The sequence below is a fragment of the Protobothrops mucrosquamatus genome, unplaced genomic scaffold (genome assembly GCF_001527695.2).
Source record: "Protobothrops mucrosquamatus isolate PMUCROS unplaced genomic scaffold, P.Mucros_1.0 scaffold1082, whole genome shotgun sequence".
Lineage (NCBI taxonomy): Eukaryota > Metazoa > Chordata > Lepidosauria > Squamata > Viperidae > Protobothrops > Protobothrops mucrosquamatus.
The window spans coordinates 51,733-78,109 of record NW_015387310.1 but is presented as its reverse complement, the minus strand read 5'-3'; the positions used below and the strand labels follow the sequence as shown (position 1 = coordinate 78,109).

General features: G+C 43.0%; 1 protein-coding gene across 1 annotated transcript in view; it reads right to left on the bottom strand.

Moving 5' to 3' along the window:
• Nucleotides 1-14,556: 14,556 nt before the first annotated feature.
• Nucleotides 14,557-26,377, bottom strand: part of EFL1 (elongation factor like GTPase 1) — a 50,905-nt gene continuing 39,084 nt past the window's right edge. Inside the window, exons 17-19 of the mRNA XM_015820191.1 lie at nt 24,913-25,916; nt 22,816-23,000; nt 14,557-14,883 (exon numbers count right to left, since the gene is read on the bottom strand). Of these exons, the coding sequence (XP_015675677.1) occupies nt 14,695-14,883; nt 22,816-23,000; nt 24,913-25,916 (1,378 nt within the window). The 3' untranslated portion in view covers nt 14,557-14,694. The remainder of the gene's footprint in view (nt 14,884-22,815; nt 23,001-24,912; nt 25,917-26,377) is intronic.

The window sequence follows — 26,377 nt, the reverse complement described above, 5'->3', positions numbered from 1 at the left end:
GTGGTCGGCCTGCTCCGTCTCTGCCGCTTGCCAGCTACGCCTCGGCCGGCGCAGGGGGCGGAACCACGCATGCGCGGCGCTCCCGGGCAGGGAAAGTCCTCGACTTACGACCGGTTGGGTAGTCCTTGACTTACGACCGGTTTAGTCCTCGACTTACGACCGGTTTAGTCCTCGACTTACGACCGGTTGGGGGTCGCAGAATTAAAAAGGTTGAGAACCACTGCATTAAGAGAAGGTTGGGGGGGGGACGAAGAACGATCAGAAAGAGGTCTAGTGGAGGACACAGTTCGAATGAATAAACTAATCAGCATCTTAGGAATAGGTGTCTGTTTGCGGAATAAATTGATAGGTAAAGAGAAAAGGGAAACTATCTTAAGTCTTAACAGTGCAAGGTTATTTGTCCTAATTTTTCTGCGTAGGCTTTCCCCCCCTTAATATGAGAGAGAGGGAGGGAGGGAGGGAGGGGGAGAGAGAGAGAGAGAGAGAGAGAGAGAGAGAGAGAGAGAGAGAGAGAGAGAGAGAGAGAGAGAGAGAGAGAAAGGGAGAAGGGAGAAAAGGAGATTACGAAGCTTAAAACTACAATCTACGCTGGATTGTGGTACCACATTTTTAAAACTCTGATCTTCACTGATGGTAACATCTGTAGAACAGGGAAATATTTTCCACCTCTGGAGGTTTTTAGAAAGATAAAAGGATAGTTTAAACGGTTTTCCAAACCATTGTAGAGCGCTGGATTAGATTGTTTCTACTCCTTTCCAATTCCATTATTTGAGCAGGTAAATTGTTGAGGCATTTATTTGAATGGCCTCGAAATGAAATGACTAACCTTGGCTTCCTGACTTATTTTGAGCTAGTTTTAGTTTTTAATGTCTATATAGTTTAAGACAAGAATGGCCAGGCTTGAAGCTGATGGTATTAACTTTGCTTTTTATTAGAACTGCAAGATTTCCCAGCTGTAGCCAACAGCAAAAGCATGAATTTGGAATTAAAGAATGCTAAACCTTGAACTTGATGCTGAATCAAAGATCATCAATTCTTCATTCTTACTACAAAAATAAACAAATTACATTTTAAATTAGTTATTCCTTTTTAAAAAAAAATCAGCATTAGAATTTGGGGTGGATAAAACATGTTTTTAATTGCTACGGCTATTAGAAGTCGGAATTATTTACCAATCTACTGCAAAACATCCAGAGCTCTGCCAATCAATTTGAAATCAATTTTTCACCTCAGGGACTCTCACAGTCAGGTTTAATCTGCATTTTTAAGCCAACAAGCCAAATTTGCAATTTCTAGGCAAATGCAAGAATTGAAACACAATTATCATTAAACGTTTGCCTGCTCGCAAGCTTTGGAATAGCATTTTTGACTCAAACCAAAAACATGTAGCTAAAGATTTGAGAGTAAAATATATTCAAATGCATGTTTTGTGGAAGGAAGATTAATTTTCATTTTTTTAAAAAAAATATGCTGAAAAAGGATAAAAGAGATCAATGAAAAGATCTGGATGAAATTGACATGAGCTGAAATTCTTTCTCGTGTGTGTATGTGTGTGTGTGTGTGTGTGTGCCCATGTATGTGAGCCTTCAAGTCAGTTTTTTGCTTCTGGCAACAGCCTGGAAAAATCCCTTTAGTTTTTTTTGGCAAGATTTCAAAAGTAGTTTGCCATTGCCTTCTTCCTAGGGCTGAGAATGAGTGATTGGCTCAAAGTCACCTAGCTAACTTCGTGCCCAAAACCAGACTAGAACTTACAGTCTCCTGGTTTCTAACCTGGTGCCTTAACCATTACACCAAACTCTCTTTCTCTCTCTCTCTCTCCCTCTCTCTTTCTCTCTCTCTCTCTCCCTCTCTCTTTCTCTCTCTCGTCTTTCTCTTTCTCGTCTTTTTCTCCCTCTCTCTCTCTCTCTCTCTCTCTCTCTCTCTCTCTCCAAATGTGCCTGAACACATTACAGTCTTCTATCAATGGCCTGCTTGATGATGTCATCCCAATTATGGAGAGAAAGACTGTCAAATAAATCAACCCAGAGTTCTCACTCAAGGCTCAAATAACCATGCTCAAATTCCCCTACTTCGGATATCATATACAAAGATCCAGCTCTATGGAAAAGGCTGGGAAAAGTGGATGGAAAGAGGACAACCGTCAGCAAGATGGACTCAGATACAGTGGTGATAAGCGTGCCATTTGAGAGACTCGAAAGAACAGATAAAGGGTAGTCCATTGTGGAGAAAACTTATCTCTCTGGGTTGCTCAGAGTCAAAAATGACTTGATGGCATGCGATCGATCAATCAATTTCAAGGGAGAGATCTACTTACAATGCAATAGTGGCAAAGATCTGTAGAGCTCGGGTGTAGGATGAGGGCGAAGGTAATGACAACCGTTCAGAATCCAATCCACAAGCTCGGAGAACGAAACTTCACCCTCATCTACTTACAATGTTAAGACCTTCCCCTTCTAGGTTTAACTTTACAATGCCTTAGTAAGGCCACACTTGGAAAACTGCATCCAGTTTTGGTCACCACGATGTAAAAAAGACACTGAGACTCTAGAAAGAGTGCAGAGAAGAGCAACAAAGATGATCAGGGGACTGGAAGCCAAAGCATATAAGGAAAGGCTGCTGGAATTGGGTATGTCTAGTTTAACGAAGAGAAGGATGGGGACAGGATAGCAGTCTTCCAGTATCTCAGGGGCTGCCACAAAGAAGAGGGAGTCAAGCTATTCTCCAAAGCGCCTGAAGGCAGGACAAGAAGCAACGGATGGAAACTAACCAAGGAGAGAAGCAACCTAGAACTAAGGAGAAACTTCCTGACAGTTAGAACAATTAACCAGTGGAACCACCTGCCTCCAGAAGTGGTGAATGCTCCAACACTGGAAGTTTTCAAGAACAGACTGGACAGCCATTTGTCTGAAATGGTATAAGGTTTCCTGCCTGAGCAGGGGGTTGGACTAGATGACCTCCAAAGTCCCTTCCAACTTTATTATTCTTATTCTTATTCTTATTCTTATTCTTATTCTTATTCTTATTCTTATTACACTTGCAGATCTTTTCTCAATCGAGGTCCCCAAAGATAGGGCTCATCTGCAAGGCTCATCTACAACTGCCATGAATACAACCTACCCTGAGAAAGGAAGCTAATTATCCCCATCTCGTAAACCAGGCCTTGAACTCCCGAAGCAAATAACTTGCCTGTAAGGAGACAATTCATTAACAAAACCCCAGTCTAGGAGAGTCAACAGACTGCCTCACCTCCTCCTTTTGCCTTCAAACATTAAAGTTAAAAGGGATGAACTAAACGGGCACTCTGCTGTCAGTGGATTTGGCAAGCACGGGAGCTGCCAGTGTGCTAGCACACGTTTTTGCAGACAAAGGCAGGAGACTCTGCTCCCATTTACAGGCCGTAGAAAAGATGATGTCATCTTAATGTGGAACAAGGTTAAAATCCCCAAAGACCCATTACTGTGACAATAGGATGAGATCATACCATATATTTATCTTTCTCGGGATGGGCAGGGCAGGGAAGAAAAATGGGGAATTAAGACTCATCTAAAATGCAAAACCTTGATTAAGGGGGAAAACTTGCCCTTAGTGCAACGCCTCAAAGAACTAAGTCAATTTTTTGATCTTCTTTTTAAAACTTTTCCAGCGGCTCCAGACGCTATTTCCCTCTCTTTGTAGCAAAGAAAAAAGAAAAAGAAAAAGAAAGAGAGAGAGAGAGAGAGGGGGGGGGGGCATAATTACCAAATAATAGCAGTGTAAAACCGTTGTTAAACAAATTGGCTTCTGCAAACTACACTTTTCCAGGTTTGGATTATTTATTTCTTCCATTTTTAAACCTACTTCTTTCACCAAACCTAACCCTCTGGAACAGTGGTTCTCAACCTTTTTAATGCCGCAACCCCCAACCGATCGTAAGTCGAGGACTAAACCGGTTGTAAGTCGAGGACTAAACCGGTCGTAAGTCGAGGACTACCCAACCAGTCGTAAGTCGAGGACTTTCCCTGCCTGGGAGCACCGCGCATGTGTGGTTCCACCCCCTGCGCTGGCCGAGGCGTAGCTGGCAAGCGGCAGAGACAGAGCAGGCCGACCACCAGCTGGCCCAGCCCAAGGGAGATAAGGCACCCGCCGGAAAAGGGGGAAAAATGGCGGACAGCCTTGCTTGGCGACCCCCGTGAAATGGTCGATTGACCCCAAATGGGGTCACGACCCATAGGTTGAGAACCGCTGCTCTGGAATGACTTACAACCAACCAAAATACAGGAAAAGTGCAATTCTGGCAGATGTCTGGTGGGGGAATTGAGTCTGTATATTTTGTGAGGGAAGGAACAAACAGAAGCTGAGGGTTTTGTGAAAAAAAAGGAAGTTCTTTTCCTCTTATCCCTTCTTAAAAAAAAACACTTTTGGGGAGCTGAGCAGATGCTTTTCCATATGAATTCCTTAAAACATCTGGCACATCCAAAGCCATCGATGAATCTGGTGGCCTTCTAGCAAATTTCCAACAATGAAGACACATCAAGTAAGTCCTTCAAGACTACGGGAAGAGTGAACATAATCCAGATATTCTTTGGACATGAACATTTACCAGATTGTTTAGCAGAGGTTAAATTGATTTAACTGCAGTATCAAAGATGTACTCCAAGGATGGAGTTCTAGAGCAGGGGTCTTCAAACTTGACCCTTTTATGACTTGTGGACTTCAACTCCCAGAATTCCTCAGCCAGGCACGCTGGCTGAGGAATTCTGGGAGTTGAAGTCCACAAGTCATAAAAGGGCCAAGTGTGAAGACCTCTGTTCTAGTGGGTCAAAGGATCTTGTTGAACTCATTTTCTGCTCTGAAAGAAGGACCATTATTCTCAGAAAATTGTCCATGAAAAAAATAGCCATTTTTGCCATCAGAGGTATAGTTCACGGGCGATAGTTTCTCCCTCCGTGGATTTGATAGGATTGCTCTGCCAGATGACTGGAATGTATTATTCATACATATATGGGGGGAAAAAATGACAGCTTGTGGATTTGTAAAAACAATGTGTGCAAAAGTCTAGGGCTGACCTGCTGCTGATTACACACAAAAAAGACGAAAGAACGACTAATCTGGCCCAGAGGTGGCTTCACTCTTAACACAGATACTTGAATCAGCGTTAGCTGAGTGGCAATCACTCCGGTCAAAGGGATACCGTAGAATTTCTTTAATGCCAAAGGTGGCCCCAAATATTTTTCTTTACACGGTTCAATATTATGACTGACTTAGAGGGGCTGAGCGCACGCAACTCAAAAGTGAGTCAAAATTGCAAGTGATCGTTATGATTTAGTTCAGGGTGAAAGCTGAGTGCTTTCCCACATTAATATTTATTTGATGCTGAGACTCAAGTGATGTGCTCGCTTTCAGAAGAGACTCTGCTTACTGGAGGCGGAATGTTGGGATCCGAGCCACGCAAGGAACAGGCTTTTCTCCTGGAATAATAGCAATAGCATTTAGACTTATATACCGCTTCACAGTGCTTTACAACCCTCTCTAAGCGGTTTATAGAGTCAGCATATTGCTCCCAACAATCTGGGTCCTTGCTTTACCGTCCTCGGAAGGATGGAGGGCTAAATCAGCCTTGAGCCGGTGAGAATCGAACTGTCAACAGAAGTAGCCTGCAGTACTGCACTCTCACCACTGCGCCACCACTACCTCCCCTATGCTGTTTCCTTTCAGATGTCTTGGACTGCCAGACCGGTCACCCCCAAGCCAATGCAGTTAACCACTCTGCTGCCTTGCCGTGACAGAAGCCCAAATCCAGCCCGGCTAGGAAGAACCAAACCAAGGAAGTTTGCCATAAAATTATACCATTTCTGTGAAGAGTAATTCTGCCATAACACAGGTAGTTCCCAACTTACCACAGTCCATTTACTGACCAAAGTTCAAAGGCACTGAAAAAAGAGACTTATGGCCGTTTTTCACACTTAACAACCATCACAACCATTTTGGTCACCTGATCAAAATTCAGACACTTGGCAATTGACTCGTATTTATGACGGTTACAACATCTCGGGGTCACATGATCCCCTTTTGCGCCCTTCTGACAAGCTGAGTCAATGGAGAAGGAGGCAGATTCACTCCACAGCTGTGTTACTAAATTAACAGCTGCAGTGATTGTCCCAAAGGTGCTTTTTCAGGAGGAAACTGGATTTCCTTCCTTCCTTCCTTCCTTCCTTCCTTCCTTCCTTCCTTCCTTCCTTCCTTCCTTCCTTCTTTTTCTCTTTTCTTTCTTCTCCCAGTCCAGTTGCCTCCTGAAAAAGCACCTTTGGGACAACCATCACCTGGACGATTGAGAATTTCCATAGACAACTGCACTGATTCACTTAACTGCTGTGGCAAGGGAAGTCATAAAATGGGGCAAAAATTCACTTAACAACTGTCTCACTTAGCAAAAGAAATTTTGGGCTCAGTTGCGGTCATGATTCACAGATTCACTGTTACTAATTTAACAACCATAGAGATTCCCTGAACAACTGCAGCAAGAAAACTGTCAGGCAAAAACTCACCGAGCACACGTCCCACTTAGCAACATAAATTTTGTGCTCCACTGCAGTCGTAAGTCAAGGACCACTTGTATTTGCCAGACATCTGGCTAAAAGATTGCCGTGAAGGCTGTAATTTTAAAGTCCTTTGGGGATAAGGGACGGGGGGGGGGGGGAAGGATTGCATCATGTAACCAAGGCTTCGCTTTCAAATACCTCCTGCGCTCGTTCTCCGAGAAGCCATTTGTGTGGAAGCTCACGTGGGGACTAATTTCACTCTGGAGAAGAATTTTTCCTCGTGCGGGAACCGTGCCAAGCGCTTCTTGACCAGGAAATGCCAACAAGCAAATTACCTTGGGACCCATCAGAGCAAATCCAGATGTCAAGATTACTTCCTGCAACCATGTTGTCTTCACGTGAAAACCTTTAAAAGAGTGGGAGGGGAGGGGGGGGAGAAGAGAGAAAGAAAGAAGCACTTTTCCCCCACAAGGTTTGATAGGCAATTAAAGTATTGGACCCCGGCCCTCCCTTCATTAAAAACCCTTATTTTATTTCCATAAGCAGGAGAAGCTGCAGACAGCAATTTTAGCGAAGGAATAGCGAGACGGATGACCTCATGTTGTTTGGCAGAGAGTCAGAGCCCGGAGTATCTTCCTCCGTTTCAGGTCTACAAACGTTTATTTATTTATTTTTTTTAAAAAATAAATCCATTCTAAAAGGCAGGAAAAACACACTCACTTGGAAAGGGATGGGCAAATATCCAGAAAGGTTGTTTTTTTTTAGAGAATAAAAGCGGGAACAATCTGGAAGGGTTTTTTTTTTTCAAGATTCCAGTCCCCAAAATTTTTTATCAATGGTTTAGAGACACGTTAGAACTTGAAGGATTCAATATTTTAGAATAGATGACTGATTTTTAACCGAGTTTTAACTAACATTTTGATGATATGATTATTTTTCCTGATTTTCCTTTGGTACTTTTGATTGTTAGGGTTTTTTGAGATTTTATTGTTTACTTAATAGATCAACGTATTTGTTTACTAATTGTTTTTAATATGTTATAGTCTAAGCTTTGGTAAAAATGGTTGAATATGATATTTACTCATTATTATGATCCGGACGGTAGCTTGTTTGTTGAAATATGTGATTGTACCTATCCTTATTTTACCCTAATTCCTTATTCCCTTCCCCTTCCCCTTTCCTTCCACCCCTCCCCTTACCATACCGTGTATTGTTCCTATTTTTCCTCATCTATATAAACTTAATAAAATTTTGTTTAAAAAAAAAAAAAGATTCCAGTCCCAAGAGGTTTGTAGAACTTCGAGATCCCAATCCATTTCCAGGCCCACATGGCCTCTAGGTAGATAGTCCTCAAGTTACAACAGTTCATTTAGGGACCGTTCAAAGTTACAACGGCACTGAAAAAGAAGTTGACTTCATGACCGTTTTTCACACTTAAGCAACCGTTGCCACGTGAACCACACAAGCCTGAGCGAGAAATGGCTGGAGCTGCAGGGCTGTCAGGGCTCAGCGGAAGTGCTAGGATCAGCGCCAGGCTCCAGCTGGAGCTTGGCGCTGATCCTGGTGCTTCTGCTGAGCCCAGAAGAAGCGCCGATCAGCTGGAATGTTTCAGCATCTCCAGGGTCTTGTGATTTACATTCAGATGCTTGGCAACTGATTCATATTTATGACGGTCACAATGTCCAAGGGTCATGTGAAGTGACCAAAACCTACTGCAACCACCCAGCAGACGAGGGGAATAAAAACCAAACACCCCCACCCCACCCCACCCTCACTGCCAATCCTCAACAGAAATGCTCACAACAATGGAAACCTCGGACAGGAGGAAGAGCACCACTAGGTGGGCAGGCAGGTGTTTTGCTCGGCTGTGCCTTGGGGGGCACTTTTTTCAGTGCCATTGTAACTTCGAACAGTCACGCGATATAAATTTGGTACCTTAAAAGTGCATGGAATGGGGATTAACTGTTCACAACTGAAGGGTGAGAAAGAAGGGAATTTAGCCTTGAAGAGCTTAGCTCCTGTCACAGAAGTTTGAACTATGTATTTTAGCAGGAATTTGGACTCCAGTTAATCTTTGCTTATCAGGGGCAGCAGGGTGAATCACCTTCTGAGTCAGATACACAACATGTCAAATGACACAGAAGATTGTTTGAAACTAGCAGGGAAGGATACAAGACAGTTTCAAAAAAAGAAAAGGAAAGAAGGAAAGGAAAAGGCCAAAAGTAACATTCCAATGATTTTAGGTGTTTCAGCTTCAGTCATTATCAATAAAAACAAATCCGTTATATTCTGTTGATTTGGTTTTTTAAAAGCCTGGGACTTTATATACGCACCTAAAAGTAAAGATGGATTTTTAATACTTAGACCCAGAAGCAGAGCCTTGCTTCCCTAACGTGAATTGTTCCATGTCTATTTAAAAATTAAAATAATTTCCCCATTAATTTGAAGGGAAATAGTTTTGCAGCTTGCAGAGAATGCAAGCACCAGGCTTGGCCTGGCCATCCACGTTTTTAGCATGGAATCCAGCAGTATCTAAAGAGGCTCCATGTCAAGATATTGATTTAACAGCTAACCCACTTATGTAATGTAAGATGTAATGATGGGAATGACTCAGCAGGGTCTGTGTCTCTTTAAGAGCATTTGTATAAAGGGAAGGCTCTGCTGATGTGTTCTCTCTCTTCCGTTTTCTTGCTGTAACTGCTGTGTGTTGGATCCTGCTGTATTACCACGTGTGTGTATATTGTTCCTGGTGTATGATATTGTAGATGGTGTAAGATAAACCACCATTTAATATAGATCAGTGTTTACTGTGTTTACTCCTGGGTTATCTCAGTGCAATAAGACTGTGCATGCTCTGTCACTCCAGGCTGTGCAGTTTTGATTTCCCCAAGATGCTTCAGAGAACAGAAAGCAAGCATCTGCTTGCAAATCTTTAGAGCAGCTGCATCTTTTCTTGCAAGAGGCTGAAGCAGCAGAAGACTTGCTGAAGCTCCAGGATCTTTTTCAATTGAATCCAATCCGATCAGAAGCATTGCATGATCCTTTTGTCATTTACACCAATAGTCGATTTACAATCACTCATTTAGTGACCGTTCAAAATTACAATGGCACTGAAAAGTATGACTTATGACCGCTTTACAGACCACTGCAACATCTCCAAGGTCACGTGATCAAAGTTCAGATGCTTGGCAACTGACTCATATTTATGACGGCTGCAGTGTCCCGGGGTTGTATGATCATCTTTTGTGACCTTCTGACAAGCAAAGTCAATGAGGAAGCTGGATTCACTTAACAACTTAATAACTTAACAACTGCAGTGATTCACTTAAGAACTTAAGAAATGAGGCAAAATTCATTTAACTGTTTCACTTAGCAATGGATATTTTGGGGGTTCAATTCTGGTTGCAAATCAAGGACCATCTGTATGCCCATTTTCTGTTTGTAGGGACTCGGGGATATACCTGCACAGTCGTACATTCAATTCTGCTAATCCTGACCTGCAAGTGGGAGAGTCCAGAAATGGGATTTACTGCTACTCCTGCTGTTAGTGAACCAGGCCTGAGCTACACAGTAAACGACGGCTGTTCATGTAGGATCCATAATATATTCTCTTAATGAAAAATTGTGCAAAATTAAGAAAGCATGATACAGGATCTTTGGGATGGATAATGAGTTTCTAAACTTTTATTGATTAATGAAATTTATATAGAGTGATATATTCAATGAAAATTTGTTTTAAAAATGTTTTAATGACCCTATAACAATATAGAGAATGTTAGTTTATTTTTAATTATATAACTTGGATGAAATGTTATATTAGTGAATGAATTGGTTTTAGAAAGATATTGACTTGATTATAATATTTTTAAATAAATGGAGTTCATTAAGCGTAAGTTTAAATGTGTGAAGAAATATAGGTTTTTATAGATTAAATTTTTTATTGATTAATGCAGTTGGTGGTTAGACATAGTAATGAATGAATTCATTTGAAAATGTATTAATTTGATTATAATATTCTATATAGATACAGAGGGAAATTTTTAAGAAATAATGGGTATATATTTACAATGTTATTGTTTGTTTTTAAAAAAATGGATCACCATGTTTCCACGTGGGTTCTTAAGCTGTGTTGGTGTAAAATGGAAAACTAATAAAAATTGTTTTGGAAAAAAAAATTGTATAGTTTAGCGAGGCAGAGAGTCGCAGATTTATGAAAACGTCTTTCTGGAAGGTGAGTATGTTTTCCAGTAAGCCAATGAGAGAATTGAGCTGATCCTTTGGAGTAATCCAGTTTCTGTGGGCAATTTTGTTTCCCCCCTTCCAGATTATTACAAAATCAACTCGGCCGTCAAATTGGCTGCCCAGCAAATGGGACCTGTGGAACTCTTTAAAAGCTCACAACAATTTAAAATCCCGCCGTGTGGCTCATATTTTGAAAAGAAAGGGGGTGAAAAGCATGCCTTTTTCTTCTTTTTCAACTGCTGGAGAACATTTTAATCAGGCGTTAAATTGAGCAAATAAAGGCAGCAGTTCAGGGTCAAATTAACAGCGATAATGCTTGCCATTAAAACTTTTCACAGTTCCTCTAATCTGGTCTTCTTCAGGCTTACCTGAATAATTTCATAAATACAGTCACAGTTTTATAAGGGCGGAGGAGAAAAAATCAAATCAAATCAAGGATGCTGATTTTGGATAGAGACGATCCTCTCTCTCCTGGCGTGTCCACAAGGAAATGGACTAAAAACCAAATCAAAACAGTGTTTGCAATAAATGCCCCAACCCCTTTTATGTACTTAATAGTACGGGGCAGGATTCAATCATGCAGCCATCTGGACTCTCTTGCCTTCTAACAAATATTTTTTTCCCATGAATTTGATCACTTAAAAACTCCTGATGTTGGGAAATAGCCAACTAAGATTGGAAGGAGGAGTCAAGTGGGGACCTAGGCGGGAATCGTAGTGCAGCTGCAAATGGCATACGCTTGACTTCTCCCGAGATCCAGGAAGCCGTATCTGGTTGTTCCCAGGGGAAGGCAAGCATCTGGTGAGAGTCCTGTAACACAGGCAGTAATCAATGAAGTTGCTGATTTTATTTGAGTGGCTCTGGTGGCTTGTGCCTAACCCTAGGGACTATTATGCCCAATTCTGCCTTTTCCTGATCGTCAACCACATCACCAAAAGGCAATCTGAAAATGGAAGTGGCAAGGAAGGTGGCCAAAATCTTGACTCCTCCCCCTAGCCTGCCAGCGTTGACTCCTCCCCCTAGCCTGCCAGCGTTGGCAACAACGCTGGCAGGCTAGGAAGTCAGTTGGTTTGTCTGGGGAGGGATTAGTTCAAATACAATTTTGTGCCCCCTAATCTTTTCTGGACGCTTGTCTTTTTGGGAACCCTAACCTACCGAGATCTGTTGTGTATCCAGGCTCTGGGCAATGTCTAAAATTGCAGGGGTGGGGAACCCCTTTTATGACTTGTGGACTTCAACTCCCAGAATTCCTGAGCCAGCCATAGCTGGCTCAGGAATTCTGGGAGTTGAAGTCCACAAGTCATAAAAGAGCCAAGGTTCTCCACCCCTGGCTCTAAAGGAACTGACCATCAACTTACTGGTGCCACTTTCTGTTAGCCATTAGATGAGACAGCTAGACTTTTTCTTGGCAAATCTTGGGAGTTCCAATGAAACGCACTTAGCTTATTAATTGCAGGGGAATACCGACCATGGGAATATTGCAATGGTCGTTAAGTGTGAAAAATTGGTCATACGTCACTTTTTTCAGTGCCCTTGTAACTTTGAACAGTCACTAAATGAACGGTGATAAATCAAGGACTACCTGCACTGTGACATATACCTGCTAGGATTCCGCAGAAAGAAAGCTAAATGTGGCTTTGGTCCTATTCGCAGGTTTCCTGAGAATATCAATTTCCACTAAGTTTTCACAAATTTAAGCTTCGAGTTCTCATGATGCAGATTCTATGCCTTCAAATACAAAGGCTGATCCCTGGAAGCCAAGATGTAAACATGCCTGAATCTGTAAAAGAGAAGAATATTCAATACTGGAAATTCCTTGTAAGGTAACCCTGGTCCCCGGAATTCAATCTACATCTAAGGAAGGGTTAATTGAGGACACTGCTCATTACAGACGTTCTTTGGCAAATATACAATAGAAAACGGAGCAGTTCCCCTTCATGTGCATCCATCGAGAAGTAACTAAGTCAAAACACAGGTAACTGAAATAGCTGTTATGCTCTTCTCAATTTCCACCCTTCCTCCTACCTTTCTACTGTTATTTTTCTGTGCCTATTTTAGCTCGGAAGCCTCCTGGGAGAGGCACCTGTCAAATCGGCTCCTTGAGAAATGCCACACGCGTAGAAAGTGTGGTCTCCAGCTAATGAAAAGTAATTTTAAAAATAGAAAGCAGAAGAAGCTGGCTTGATTCAAGCTGGATGATTTTGCTGGATGGTGATAGTTGCTATCGGGGGGAAAAAAATCTTTCCTAGGCTGGGACACTTTGAAAAATTGACCCACTCCCTTAATTGAGAATCCAACCAAGAAAACTGGATCTGCATTTCCAATACAGGGAAATGTATTCTCTTTAGGAAGGCATTCATTCCCATGGGAACGTACGTTATCCTTGAATACATTTAACTGCTCCCTATCTATTTTCATTACTGTAGACGTTTTCTATAATTTTTTTAACATTCTCCAAAGCGCCTGAGGGCAGGACAAGAAGCAACGGATGGAAACTAACCAAGGAGAGAAGCAATCTAGAACTAAGGAGAAGCTTCCTGACAGTTAGAACAATTAACCAGTGGAACAACCTGCCTCCAGAAGTGGTGAATGTTCCAACACTGGAAGTTTTTAAGAAGAGACTGGACAGCCATTTGTCTGAAATAGTGTATGGTTTCCTGCCTGAGCAGGGGGCTGGACTCGATGACCTCCAAGATCCCTTCCAACTTTTTTAATTATTATTACTATTACTATTATTACTATTATTACTATTATTATTATTATTATTATTATTATTATTATTATTATTATTATTATTATTATTATTATTATTTTCTTCTTTTAAAAGCTGTTAGTTTCATACTGTTTGAAATCAAATAGCTGGGGTGAGTGGTGTCTGAAGCGGAAGGATGGGATAAAAATATTTCCATCAAGCATAAATAAACAAACCATAAAACAGTGTTACAATATTGAAGGGACAGTCACAAAGAAGAGGGGGTCAACTTATTCTCCAAAGCACCTGAAGGCAGAACAAGAAGCAATGGGTGGACACTAATTAAGAAGACAACCAACCTAGAACTAAGGAGAAATTTCTTGAGAGTGAGAACAATCCATCAGTGGAACAGCTTGCCTCCAGAAGTTGTGGGTGCTCCATCACTGGAGGTTTTTAAGAAGAGAATCTACAGCCATTTGTCCATAATGGTATAAGGCAGGGGTCTTCAAACTTGGCCCTTTTATGACATGTGGACTTCAACTCCCAGAATTTCTCAGCCAGGCATGCTGGCTGAGGAATTCTGGGAGTTGAAGTCCACAAGTCATAAAAGGGCTATGTTTGAAGATCCCTGGTATAGAGTCTCCTGCTTGGGCGGGAGTTGGACTGGAAGATCTCCAAGGCCCCTTGCAGCTCTGTTATTCTCTTAAATAAATACATCTGTATGTGCAATGAAATGATTCTCATCAAAAACATATTTTGTTTTCAGACTGCACAAGCATGGCCTAACAGGCATCGTGTTAGAAGAGGCATCCCAAAAGGGGAAGAGACTGCTCAGATGGCATTTACTAACAACTGCCTTAAAAAAAAATAAAACCACTTTAGTTACAATCGTATTTCTAAAACGCTGCTGCTGATGAATCAAGGGTACTTTTTCATCCGTTACCGGTTTTGACCTGATTTCATCTGACAAAAGAGGGCAGACCTACCACCCCAGGCTTATGTGGGGAGTCTGCAGAGCTGCAGACATTCCTTGCTGACTGAGTTGACGTGAAAAATGTTTCCAGAAGGCAGAATGTTTGGAAGTCCACCAGAAAGAAAATAGAAAGCTTTGGTTTATTCAAACTCAAGCCACAGACAACTCTGAGTGTAAGGGGAGCCATGGAGCTCCAAGGTGACTTTTCTGAATCTCTGGAACAGAAGACAATCAGCCTGTTTTTAAGGGAAAAGTGAAAGCAGAGAAAGTTATTTGTTTCTGCTGAGAGTCCTCTGCTTCTCAGCGTGTTCCACAATTTTCTCTTCTACGTACAGTCCCTTCCGCTTCCTCACAGCGTTCATGTACTTGCGAGCCTGATTCTCGGAATCGGCTTTCTCCCCAAAGTGCAAATACTCCTCCTCGGTGGTGGGCACCCAAAAGGGATCATCTGAAATGACCTGGGAAGAGAGAAATAGCATGGAGAGTGGTTAAGAGGATTGTTGGGCTTGTTGACTGGTAGGTTGGCAAGTTCAAGACCCAACCGCCTTGTGAGGGGGTGAGCTCCCGTCCCTTGGTCCAGCTCCTGCCACCCTAGCAATTCAAGGAGATAAACAGATACCACTTCAGCAGGAAGGTAACAGCGTTCCATAGCCTTGGCACATAGTCATGCCGGCCGTACGACCACTGAAGCATCTTTGTGCAATGCTGGCTTCCTCGGCTAAGAAATGGAGATGAGCACCACCCCTTAAGAGTTGAATATGGCTGGACAGGGTAAACCTTTAGCTTTTTTTATGAAGAGAGCTCACTCCAAAGGAAGGAAGAACAGCTTGAAAATTATAATTCTCTAGTCGGGCAGCCAGAGGATAAACAAAATCTAAAGACTCCACTTGAAAGTATAACTCCAAGGAGCTTCACCTTGACCTATCTACCAGCTTTCCTCAACCTGCCATTTTCGACATCGGCTGGCACTGCTTATTTCATTTTACTCTTTTATCTCGATTTTCCTGCCCTCGAGTATTGCTTCACATCTTGTGCAACAGAGCCAGAACTTATTTGAAGTCTGGCCGTATAAAAACAGAGTCAACTGAAAAGAGAGAGAGAGAGAGAGAGAGAGAGAGAGAGAGGGGCTGTATAAAAACACAGTCAACTGAAGAGAGAGAGGAGAGAGAGAGAGGAGAGAGAGAGTGAGAGAGTGAGAGACAGAGAGAGGGAGGGAGAGAGAGGGAGAGAGAGAGAGAGAGAGAGGCTGTATAAAACACAGTCAACTGAAGAGAGAGAGGAGAGAAGAGAGAGAGGCTGTATAAAAACACAGTCAACTGAAGAGAGAGAGGAGAGAGAGAGGAGAGAGAGAGAGAGAGAGAGAGAGAGAGAGAAGNAGAGAGAGAGAGAGACCCAGAATGCTCAGTGTGAAATTCAGGCAGTTTAGTCTGATCACATCTGGAGAGGAGGCCACCGGCTGGGGAAGAGCTGTCCTTGGCTGTGTGGCTTGGAGAGAACACAGGAATCTCGGAAGAAACACAGGCAGCAAGTGTGAATTTCTTCAGAAGGGTTTGCTGCGGTTTCTAAATGATGGAGTGTGGCGCGTGGAACAAACCTACAAAAGGAGGCTGCCTAGGAGAAATGAACTTCTTCGTGTTCATTTTGGAACAGCAGCAAAGGAAAAACGGTCCTCTCCCACCCCTAATCGCAGGACACGGGCTCCTCTTTCGCTGAAAGTACCGGATCAGCTTCCAAAATGACAACGTATTGCAGCAAGTAAAAAAAAAACAAAAGCCACAGGCTGCACCTTTGCGTTAAAGGATATCTGTTTCCAATTCCACTTTGCTGGCAGGATTGTACATTTGACTTTGCAGGCAGGAGCCAAAATAATCTTACTTTATGCTTAATCCTATTCTTCCCTCAACCAGGGCTATAGCCAAATGGGGTGGATGCCTGCTCAATAAGGGTTTTTTATTTATTTATTATTTACAAATTAAATAAAATACAAACTCAAAAAAAGGAGAAGAATAATACAGGAACAAAATAAAACTAAATAAGACAAAAAAAAATTGTGCACAGGAAAAAACACACACCCACACACCCCAGTTAAGTACTGATAAATATACTTCAAGAATAATAGTTTCCCCTCCTTGTGAAACAGCCGCACAGTTTATGAATTTCTACCACTCTGTTTACCCAATCAATTTGTCTTGGCATCTATCTACTATATAAACTAAATGGGGTGGATTCCTAACCCCATCACTCTGATTTCTGGACATTGCTCTTCCAGGCTAGGGATGATGGGAGTGACAGACTTTGGGAGAAGAGCTTTAAACTTTCCTAAATCTTGCCTTCATGGTTAAGGCTAATTCAGAGTGAAACGGTACACGCTATGGAAGAGCGGGGAAATACATTGCTTAAAAAAGGATAATTGAAACCATATCCAGGCATCTATAAAACCAGGTCAGCTGCCACTCACCAAGTCTCTTAAAAGAGAGAAAAAGTTCCTGAACTGCAGTAATGTTTCTCTTTTGTACCCTGATATTGTGCTAAAAGGCGATGGGGAAAGTAAAATAAAATAACCAGTAAACAGCTTTCCAAAGCACGCATAGACTTAACTACGCATATCTACTTTGTGATCTACATGGCCTTAATATGTGTGCTATGTGGTTAATTCCAGTTTCATCCTTGCCACATGAGATCCCCAATGAAATTTACGCTTGATGAAATCTTGGCCGTGGATCTCACCGGCTGGTGACTTGACTCACTTAGTCAAGTTCTCCAGATTTGTTGAAACCAGATGTTTATAGAGAAAGCACGGCAGTCAAACTCATAAAGAAAAAATGAGAATGCAATGTATCAACAGAGGGCTCATCACTCCTCCTCTGACTGAAGGACATTGAGTCTACCGTCTGCGTAAAATCGAGAAGTGATCACCGGAAGCACCTCAGATCGTATTTTAACAAAAACAAATTCTAGATTCAGCTCTCTTTGACCTGATGAACAGCGACGTATGCTCCTGAATGCACAACAGTAAAAAGAAAGCACGTGTTTCATCGTAACTGTTATTAAAAGAACCTCCGTAGATATTAGTCGAACAATCACTTGGCTATTGTAATGTAAAAGGGAATGAAAAAGATGTTGAGACTCTAGAAAGAGTACAGAGAAGAGCAACAAAGATGATTAGGGGCCTGGAGGCTAAAACATAGAAGGAACAGTTGCTGGAATTGGGTATGTCTAGCTTAACGAAGAGAAGGACGAGGGGGGACATGATAGCAGTGTTCCAGTATCTCAGGGGCTGCCCCAAAGAAGAGGGAGTCAAGCTATTCTCCAAGGCGCCTGAAGGCAGGACAAGAAGCAACGGATGGAAACTAACCAGAGAAACAACCTGGAATTAAGGAGAAACTTCCTGACAGTTAGAACAATTAACCAGTGGAACAACCTGCCTCCAGAAGCGGTGAATGCTCCAATACTGGAAGTTTTTAAGAAGAGACTGGACAGCCATTTGTCTGAAATGGTGTAGGGTTCTTGCCTGAGCAGGGGGTTGGACTCGATGACCTCCAAGGTCCCTTCCAACTTTATCATCATCATCATCATCATCATCATCATCATCATCATCATCATCATCATCATCATCATCATCATCATTATTGATTTCTCTGTCCAATCATGTCCGATTCCAGGGCACCGTGCTTATCTCTGTATCTTGGCCAAGGGAACCAGTGTTGTCCGAAGATTATTTTCATGTCATGTGGCCAGTACGGCTATATGCCGAAGGCACACGGAACACTATTACATTCCCACAGAAGTGGTACCTATTTATCTACTCACATTTGCATGTTTTCAAACTGCAAGATGGGCAGGAGCTGGGGCGAGGAACGGGAGCTCACCCCGCTGCGAAGCGCTTGGGTCTTGACCCCGGGCTGTCAGCTCTCCAGCTGAAAAACTGAATGTCTTTAACCACTGAGCCATTGTGCCCCCTATTGTAATTTATCTTCCCATTTTAAAAAATGCAAAGGCTGTTGATGTTAACCCGTGAGCAAGTCTATATCACAGCCAGGTATAAGCCACACAGGAATTGATGGGGGAAAAAAAACCCAGCTATCTCTAGCAGAAAATCTCCCTACAAAGCATGGGTTTATTAAAAGTAGGAATAAAAACGGGCTTACAATAAAAATCTGAGAGCTGGCAATATATTTAAACCAACCAATCAGCTGGAAAACCGCAAAAGAAAGTAATTTTTTTCCAGAAACAGGAAATAATAAATTATACAATGTCAAAATAGTACTAAATCATGGACCCAAATTAAATTCTGATATTGTAAAACCAGTGGCCCAGGATGAGTGATGCATTATCAGCATTTTGCAGTCAAGTAGATAACGGAATGAGGTTTAGGCATACATGATGCATTTTGGCAGACATCGTTAAATTTGCTAAAATTAATAACGGTGTTATGGATTATTGATAATTTACAACATTACACAACTGCACCGCGGGTAAGATATCATCTTTTCCCTGAATTACATCTACATCTAACTTTGAATTCATTTTCTGTGATTTATTAAGAATAAAAAAACTGGATTGATAAAAAAAATCGCGGCTACCAAAGCTACAGAATTTTTCATGCCAGCTATCCATCAGGTTTTTTTTATTTTATTTTATCATCTTGTAAACTTAGAAAGAGAACAGGTTGATTTTTAGTTTGGGGGCTAAGCAGCGGTTTTAGGATTAGCCTTACATCGTGTATAGAATTTACTAATATTGCAGTGAAAGGTAAACATTTAAGATAGCTGTATTTTTTTAACCAAAATTCTATGGGGAGGCTTGCTTTTTCTTTTCTTTTTTTTTTGGCCTTGTATTTAAAACTCCTCATTGCGCATTAAATCCACAAACAAACAATACATTTTGTGATTCTGGACTGTCGTTTGATAAGAAAGGAATCTTGCAGGTAAGATGGGTGGCACAACAGTTTAATAAATAAATAAATAAATCCCCACCACAGTTATAAAGAAGCCTCATATGCCTCTGAATAGGGTCTGGGTTTGCTATTATGCTGGCCCCCCTTTGTTAGGGGAAATCGGTGGCAGAGAAATGATGGGTTGTTTTGCAACTGTGGCCTTTGCCTTGCCTAGATAAAGTTGCTTGGTATAGATAGGGGTGGCATACACATTTAATCAATCAATCAATCAATCAATCAATCAATCAATCAATCAATCACGTTTCCTGCTGGGTTATAAGAAATTCCCATCCCTTCCAATTCAGTTATATTCCTTCGCAGCAACTGGAAACGTTAACGCTGCGGCATTCCAAACAGTGGTTAAGGAGGAGATCAGGGGGAGTATTCAGATCCGTTGTGGATGATGGCAAAAAACAACAGCAGTCCCATTTTTAATAAACCCTGCCTACTGTTGTTTGCCTTGGTGCCAGTCGAGCAAATAGAGATGGAAGAAAGAGGGAGGGGGCCAGATTTAAGTTAAGAGTGTCAATTCTAATGCCAGGGGAAAGGTGACATATCCTGGATTTTAAATCCATGCTCAGGAAAACAAAAAACAGTCTTTTTGCAAGACACTCTTTACTGTCTTTTGCTAATACAGGCAGAGCTGCAAGCAGACCTACCTGAGAAGAATTATTTTGCACCCATGCCTGTGTTTTTTTTCCACACAGGGTTCAAAGAGAGAGAGAGAGACAGAGACAGAGACAGAGAGAGAGACAGAGACAGAGACAGAGAGAGAGAAAGAGAAAGAGAAAGAGAGAATAGATTGCAAATGAACTCCATCTTAGAAACTGGATATTCTCTGTTCCTTAAAACGTCTTCCACTCCAAACCTCTGCACTGTAAATTACACGGTTTGAGACAAATACAGTTTAAGAATGATTAAGAGGCAGAAAACTGGGGGAAATGTAGGAAATCCATTTATTTTATTGCTATGATCATCCCACAAAGAGACTTTAGAATTTACTATTTTGGCATTTAGATATATTCTAACTTCTAAAAAATAATCCTTTTAGACGGGATAGCTTTGCCAAGCATTTCCCAGCCCAGCTTAATGTTGGTTAGTTAATCTGTTGACTAAAGACCAGCTATGTTTAAGGAGCTCAGAGATCCATCAGTAGGGGTCTCTGACTCGCTCTGGGAATTCCCCTATCCATCAATAGGGATCTTGATAATTGCTCTGGGAAATCCACTAACAGAAGAAATTCTATTTAAACATCACAGAAGATCTCAACAAACACAATGTGTTTTTAACCCCTTTACAACCGTTGATTGATACGTTGATTGATACGGTACTTATAAACCGTGCCACAGATAACCTGCATTTGCATAATCAACCTGTTTTTTTCCCTTCCCTTCTTCCTCCATCTCATCCTAATTTAAATCCTACATCAGTTTAGCCATTCCAAGCATCTGATGAAGCGAGCTGTAATTCATGACAGTTTATAGCTTTTAATAAAATGTGTTAAGTCAGAAAAGATGCTGCCAGACTCCAGATTTTGGCTAATGCAGTTCTTTTTCATACAGTGTTTTCAGCTATCCCACTATCTTTCGTGAAGTTATACAATTATCTTTTAAAATCCACCTAATCTATCCTCGGCACGCTTTGTGGCTGCAAATTCTGTAAGCTAATTTTGATTGACATAATGAAGGCTTCCCTTTCTCTCTTGTAAATCTATTGACAATCAATTTCATCAAACAAATGCATTTTACTGCCAGCAGATAAGGAAGGAAAATATTTTGGTTCTGCTTTTTTTTTTTGTCAGGTAACTATACAAAGAAAGGAATTAATTTCTGGAGGAAAACGGAAACCAATCTTTCCCAATAAAAACCTTGTTTCTATACTTTGTTGTTAATTGCGAAGTCGTGTCTCTGGGTAGCGCTGGGGTACCTGTTGCAAGGAGGTCCGGAAGGACAGGAGATGGTAGAAGACCTCAGGTAAATTCGAGTGCGGATGACGAAGTCACTGAGGTAGGTCGGTGGAGTAAGAGACAGCAGGGGAAGAAGAGAACGGGAGGTAGAAAGGGTCGTAGTCCGAGAAGAGGTCACTCAGGATCCTTCTCATTAGGTGACCAAAGTCCTTGAGTTTCAACTTCAGGATCTGGCCTTCTAAAGAGCAGTCGGGGTTGATCTCCTCTAGGACTGACCGGTTTGATCGCCTTGCAGTCCAGGGGACTCGCAGGAGCCTTCTCCAGCACCAGAGTTCAAAGGCTTCAATTCTTTGGCGCTCAGCCTTTCTTATGGTCCAACTTTCACAGCCCTACATTGCAACTGAGAAAACTATGGCCTTGACTATATGTACTTTTGTTGACAGGGTGATGTCTCTGCTTTTTAGTATGCTGTCTGGATTTGCCATAGCTTTACTTAGTGGAAACAAATAACCAGGATAACTTTTTGGTAAAGTTTTTGCCTTGTTGCTGGCCACCACTGACAGCCTGACACTCCTTAACACAAGCTCACAACAGTCTCATGATCTACACCAGGCAAAACTCACTGAAACAGGGCAGATGTCGGCTCCCACCTTATGCTTGCTTGTGCTTCACTGCTATGTGGTGACAGTCTGCCATGAACTATGGGGAGGGGAAATGCTTGGGGAAATGAAAGTAAATGCTGTATCTCCTCCAGACGCTGCCTCAAGGCCACCCAGCTAGAGCAGTGGTTCTCAACCTGTGGGTCGGGACCCCATTTGGGGTCGATCAACCATTTCATGGGGGTCGCCAAGCAAGGCTGTCTGCCATTTTTTTTGTCCGCCATTTTTTTCCCCCTTTTCCGGCGGGTGCCTTACCTCCCTTGGGCTGGGCCAGCTGGTGGTCGGCCTGCTCCGTCTCTGCCGCTTGCCAGCTACGCCTCGGCCGGTGCAGGGGGCAGAACCACGCATGCGCGGCACTCCCGGGCAGGGAAAGTCCTCGACTTACGACTGGTTGGGTAGTCCTCGACTTACGACCGGTTTAGTCCTCGACTTACGACCGGTTGGGGTCGCGGCATTAAAAAGGTCGAGAACCACTGAGCTAGAGGAAGGAGGGAGCTGCATACCAAAGCATGCTTGGATTGGCTGTTATGAAAACATCTTGCCTGAACCTGATTGGTTACACGGGTAGGCGATGAGAGACAGCCAAGGAAAGTAAAAGTTGAACTTAGGGATTTGGGTGCGCGATTCTCAGCTCTGGCGTTGCATTACCGCAATACGCTTGACTTCTAATAAAACTACACCTTTCTCAACCAACGGAGCCAAGGATTGTTTCTACTTAGAGGTGTAAGTTGTGGCAGATCCGACAACAGAATTCTATAACTTCTAATAGGAGGTTAACAAAAGCAAATGTTTAAATCTTGACCACCTTTTGCTATCTTCCCTCTCCCTTTTGTTATGCAACTGTAGGAAATCTTGCATCGACTGATGAAGGGGCAGACAGAAATTTTACCTCCCAGTGACTGAAGACCAGTTGTGGGCTGGCCAGGCCGCTTGTTCTCTTCCGGATTTCATCAGCAAAACCAAAGCTCTCAGCTACTGGCAACAACGCCTTGATGATAAAGATGTCCGTCCCTTCCTTCATCTCCTCTTGCAGTACTCGGCCAACTCGCTTGGATAGGACGGCATAAACACGACCTGACAAAACATGGGCGATATTATTTCATTGGCCTTCTCACCAACTATCTGCCCGTTTAGAGATACATTTACCAATAAAGGTGAGTATTTGAAGCTCAGGGTTGAATTGAAGGCTCCTTGGTGCTCTCTGAGTTTGTTTTTTTCTTGTAGGCATTTCCTTACCCAAACTAAGTAACATCATTGGAGCACTGATGATATTACCTAGTTTGGTAATGAAACGTCTGCAAGACAACAAGCAAGCTCAGAGAGCACCAAGGACCCCGCAGATGTCGTCGTCCTCCTCCTCTTCTTCTACCTTCTAGCACTGATGATGTTACCTAGTTTGGTAATGAAACAAGCAAGCTCAGAGAGCACCAAGGACTCCTCAGATATATATTTACCAAATGAGGAAATCTAATTAATACGTATGGCAAACAAAGCAGACAAACGTTCAAGAAATAGTATTTGTGGCAAGCTATTATCCAGAACAGGGGTAGTCAACCTTGGCTCTTTTATGACTCGTGGACTTCAACTCCCAGAATTCCTGACCCAGCATGGCTGGCTCAGGAATTCTGGGAGTTGAAGTCCACGAGTCATAAAAGAGCCAAGGTTGACTACCCCTGATCCAGAATGTATAAAAGATTTTGAAAAGGAAGAGGAGGGATGCTCAGGGTTGGAGCAAATGCTGTTCACAGTGCAATCTTAGCAATCAAACAAGGGACAAGGCATTCGGGATGTAAAATAAAAATAACTCACACAACAAACGTTATAAACCATCCTTCGCCAATTGTTTTTTTTCCTAGCGTGGGCGGCCGTACCAAATTAAATTAATTAAATTAGTTCACCACCATCTAGATCTATTCAACTGCTCATCAGTCAATTCCTGGGAATTCTAGGCACAATGGCCCAAAATATTTGAAAGGGATCTACGTATTGTCACTTATTAAATTATTTTTTTCAGTTTTCATACTTTAAATAGGTAGATCATCTGCTCTCAGGAAATGTTGGTTATTGCAAATGTTGGGAATAGAAGCCCACCCGTCTTAAAAGTCGCCACGTTCCAAAAACATTGTGCCAAGCAAACCCAAATTGCTCAAAGTCTGCTCTCTAACCACACCCTCCTCCTACAAATGTCATCCTTCAGCAGCTACCAGCGTCCTCGACTTGCGACAGTTCGTTCAGCGAGTGTTCCAAGTTGCAACAGCACTGAAAAAAACGGCTCACAACCCTTTTTCACACTTATAACAGTTGCAGCATCCCCCTGGCCACGTGATCAAAATTCAGGCGCTTGATAGCGGACTCATATGCATGACGGTTGCAGCGTCCTGGGGTCACGTGATTCCCTTTTACGACCTTCTGACAAGCAGTGTCAATGGGGGAAGCCAGACTCATTTAACAACCGTGTTCCTAATTTAACAACTGTAGCGAACTCACTTAACCTCTGCGGCAAGAACGATCGTTAAAATGGGGCAGAGCTAACTTTAAAAGTGTCTCCCTTAGCAACAGACCTTGTACACTTACTGTTGTGTTTTGACTCTTTATTACCTAGGACAGTGGTGGCGAACCTATGGCACTAGTGCCAGAGGCGGCACTTGGAGCCCTATGGGCACGCACGCTGTCCCCCCAGCCCCGCCTCCCCCCGTAGCCCCCTCACCAGCAGCCCCCCTGGAGAAGAGTCACCCCCCGGGTGCGGCCCGTGTGGAGCTGCACAGCAAAGCACATGGCAGCTGGGCAGCAGATGATGCTGCGGGATGCGGGTGGAGGGCGTGGCCACCATGGCGCTGCAGGGCCGCCTGGGCGATCAGCGTGCCGTGGATGGCCCTGAGGGTGGGCAGGGTGAGGGCGGAGCAGGGCGGGAGTGGGAGCGGCCGGGCGGAGCAGAGGCAAGCCAGTTTTTGGGCATTCGGCCTCTAAAATGTTCGCCATCACTGACCTAGGACTTCTGCTGTCGCCATAATTTCGCAGGTATACATGGCGGCCATCAGTCTCTGGGGCTTGACCTGCATGGCGTAGCGGCACGCTTCCTTCATGGTTGCAATCAGCTGGCCTGAGAAAGGACCGTAACAGTCCACATTCAACATCTCCCCTCGGCGCTTGTTCAGCGATTTTAGGCTGCACCTCTCGTCTTCTTTCAGTTCACTTCCAGAAATGGGTTCCGTCTCGATCGTCGACGGAGGGGAGGCTTCCTCTTTGCCTCCTTTCCCTTCCACCGCCTTCCCTTCCTCCGAATCCTGCCTGTTGAGTGACACCTGCTCAGCAAATCTGCTCATCTCCCATTTCTCCACCGAAAAGCAGACGCCCATCAGCGGTTCTTCACACATGGGTCCGGAGAGCGTAGCCAGCTGAAACCCGCTGAGGATGCTGTTGTCAAAATCCCGATACAGCCCCACTTCCTTGGTCGGCTTGACGCCTTCTAGGCACTGCCAGATGGACCTTTTGTAGCCTTCGCACCTATTCAGTAAGATGTTAGGGCCACATTTTCGAGGGCCAAAGGACCAGATTCCTTCCACAGCATTTCTCCATTTCCAGCCCTGCAGGTTTTGTTCTAGTTTTTGTTTGAATTCCTGGATCCGGCTGAGAGTCCTCTGGTTCATCTCCTCCGTGTTCTTGTCTTCGTTAAGAGAAGAGGCAAACAGCTCTATGGTCCGAATTAACTCACTGTTTTCCTCCAGCAGCTGGGTGACTTCCTCCGGAAGTGGCGTTGCTCGTACGCTGAGCGTGGCGTATTTGTTTGGCGTTGATATTGTTATGAGCCCATCCGAATCCACTTGCACCACTTCAGGGATTTTATTCTGCTCCTCCTTACTCTGGTGTATGACAGCAACTTTCTGCTGCTTTCCTATTTCTTCGTTCACCATATCCACTTTGGGAGGTCTTGTGATGGTTTCTCGGAAGGGGATAATGGGCTTCGATACGCTGATTTCTATCCTGGCAAACCTATGGAAAGAAAAAAAAAAAAAGCTAGTGTCAGGTTTGACGACAGATACGGTTTTAAGTCCACTGGTAGGTTAACATTATCACCTGATTCCACATCAACTTTCTGGGCAAAAACGATTGATGCTACAAAACTGGGCGCGAAGAAAAGACATATTTCATTTTATTGCACATGAGGCTGGCAAGTACCTCTAGCCTGGCTATCTGGCCTTGCAGGATACAGGATGGTTATTCTGAATCTGAAGCATTCCTGATGTTGCTTATTGTCAGAAGGCAATCTATTTTTCATCAACCCAACCATCACTGGCTAATTGCAGCAACATCTAGGTAAATGAACTGGCGAGGACAGATTCTTTTCCAGCTTCTCCAACTATAGCCATTCCTAGCTTAGTGACCATGTTCCAATGACCAGGTTAAGGGAAATAGTCACTAAGTGAACGTGTGTGTGTGTGTGTGTGTGTGTG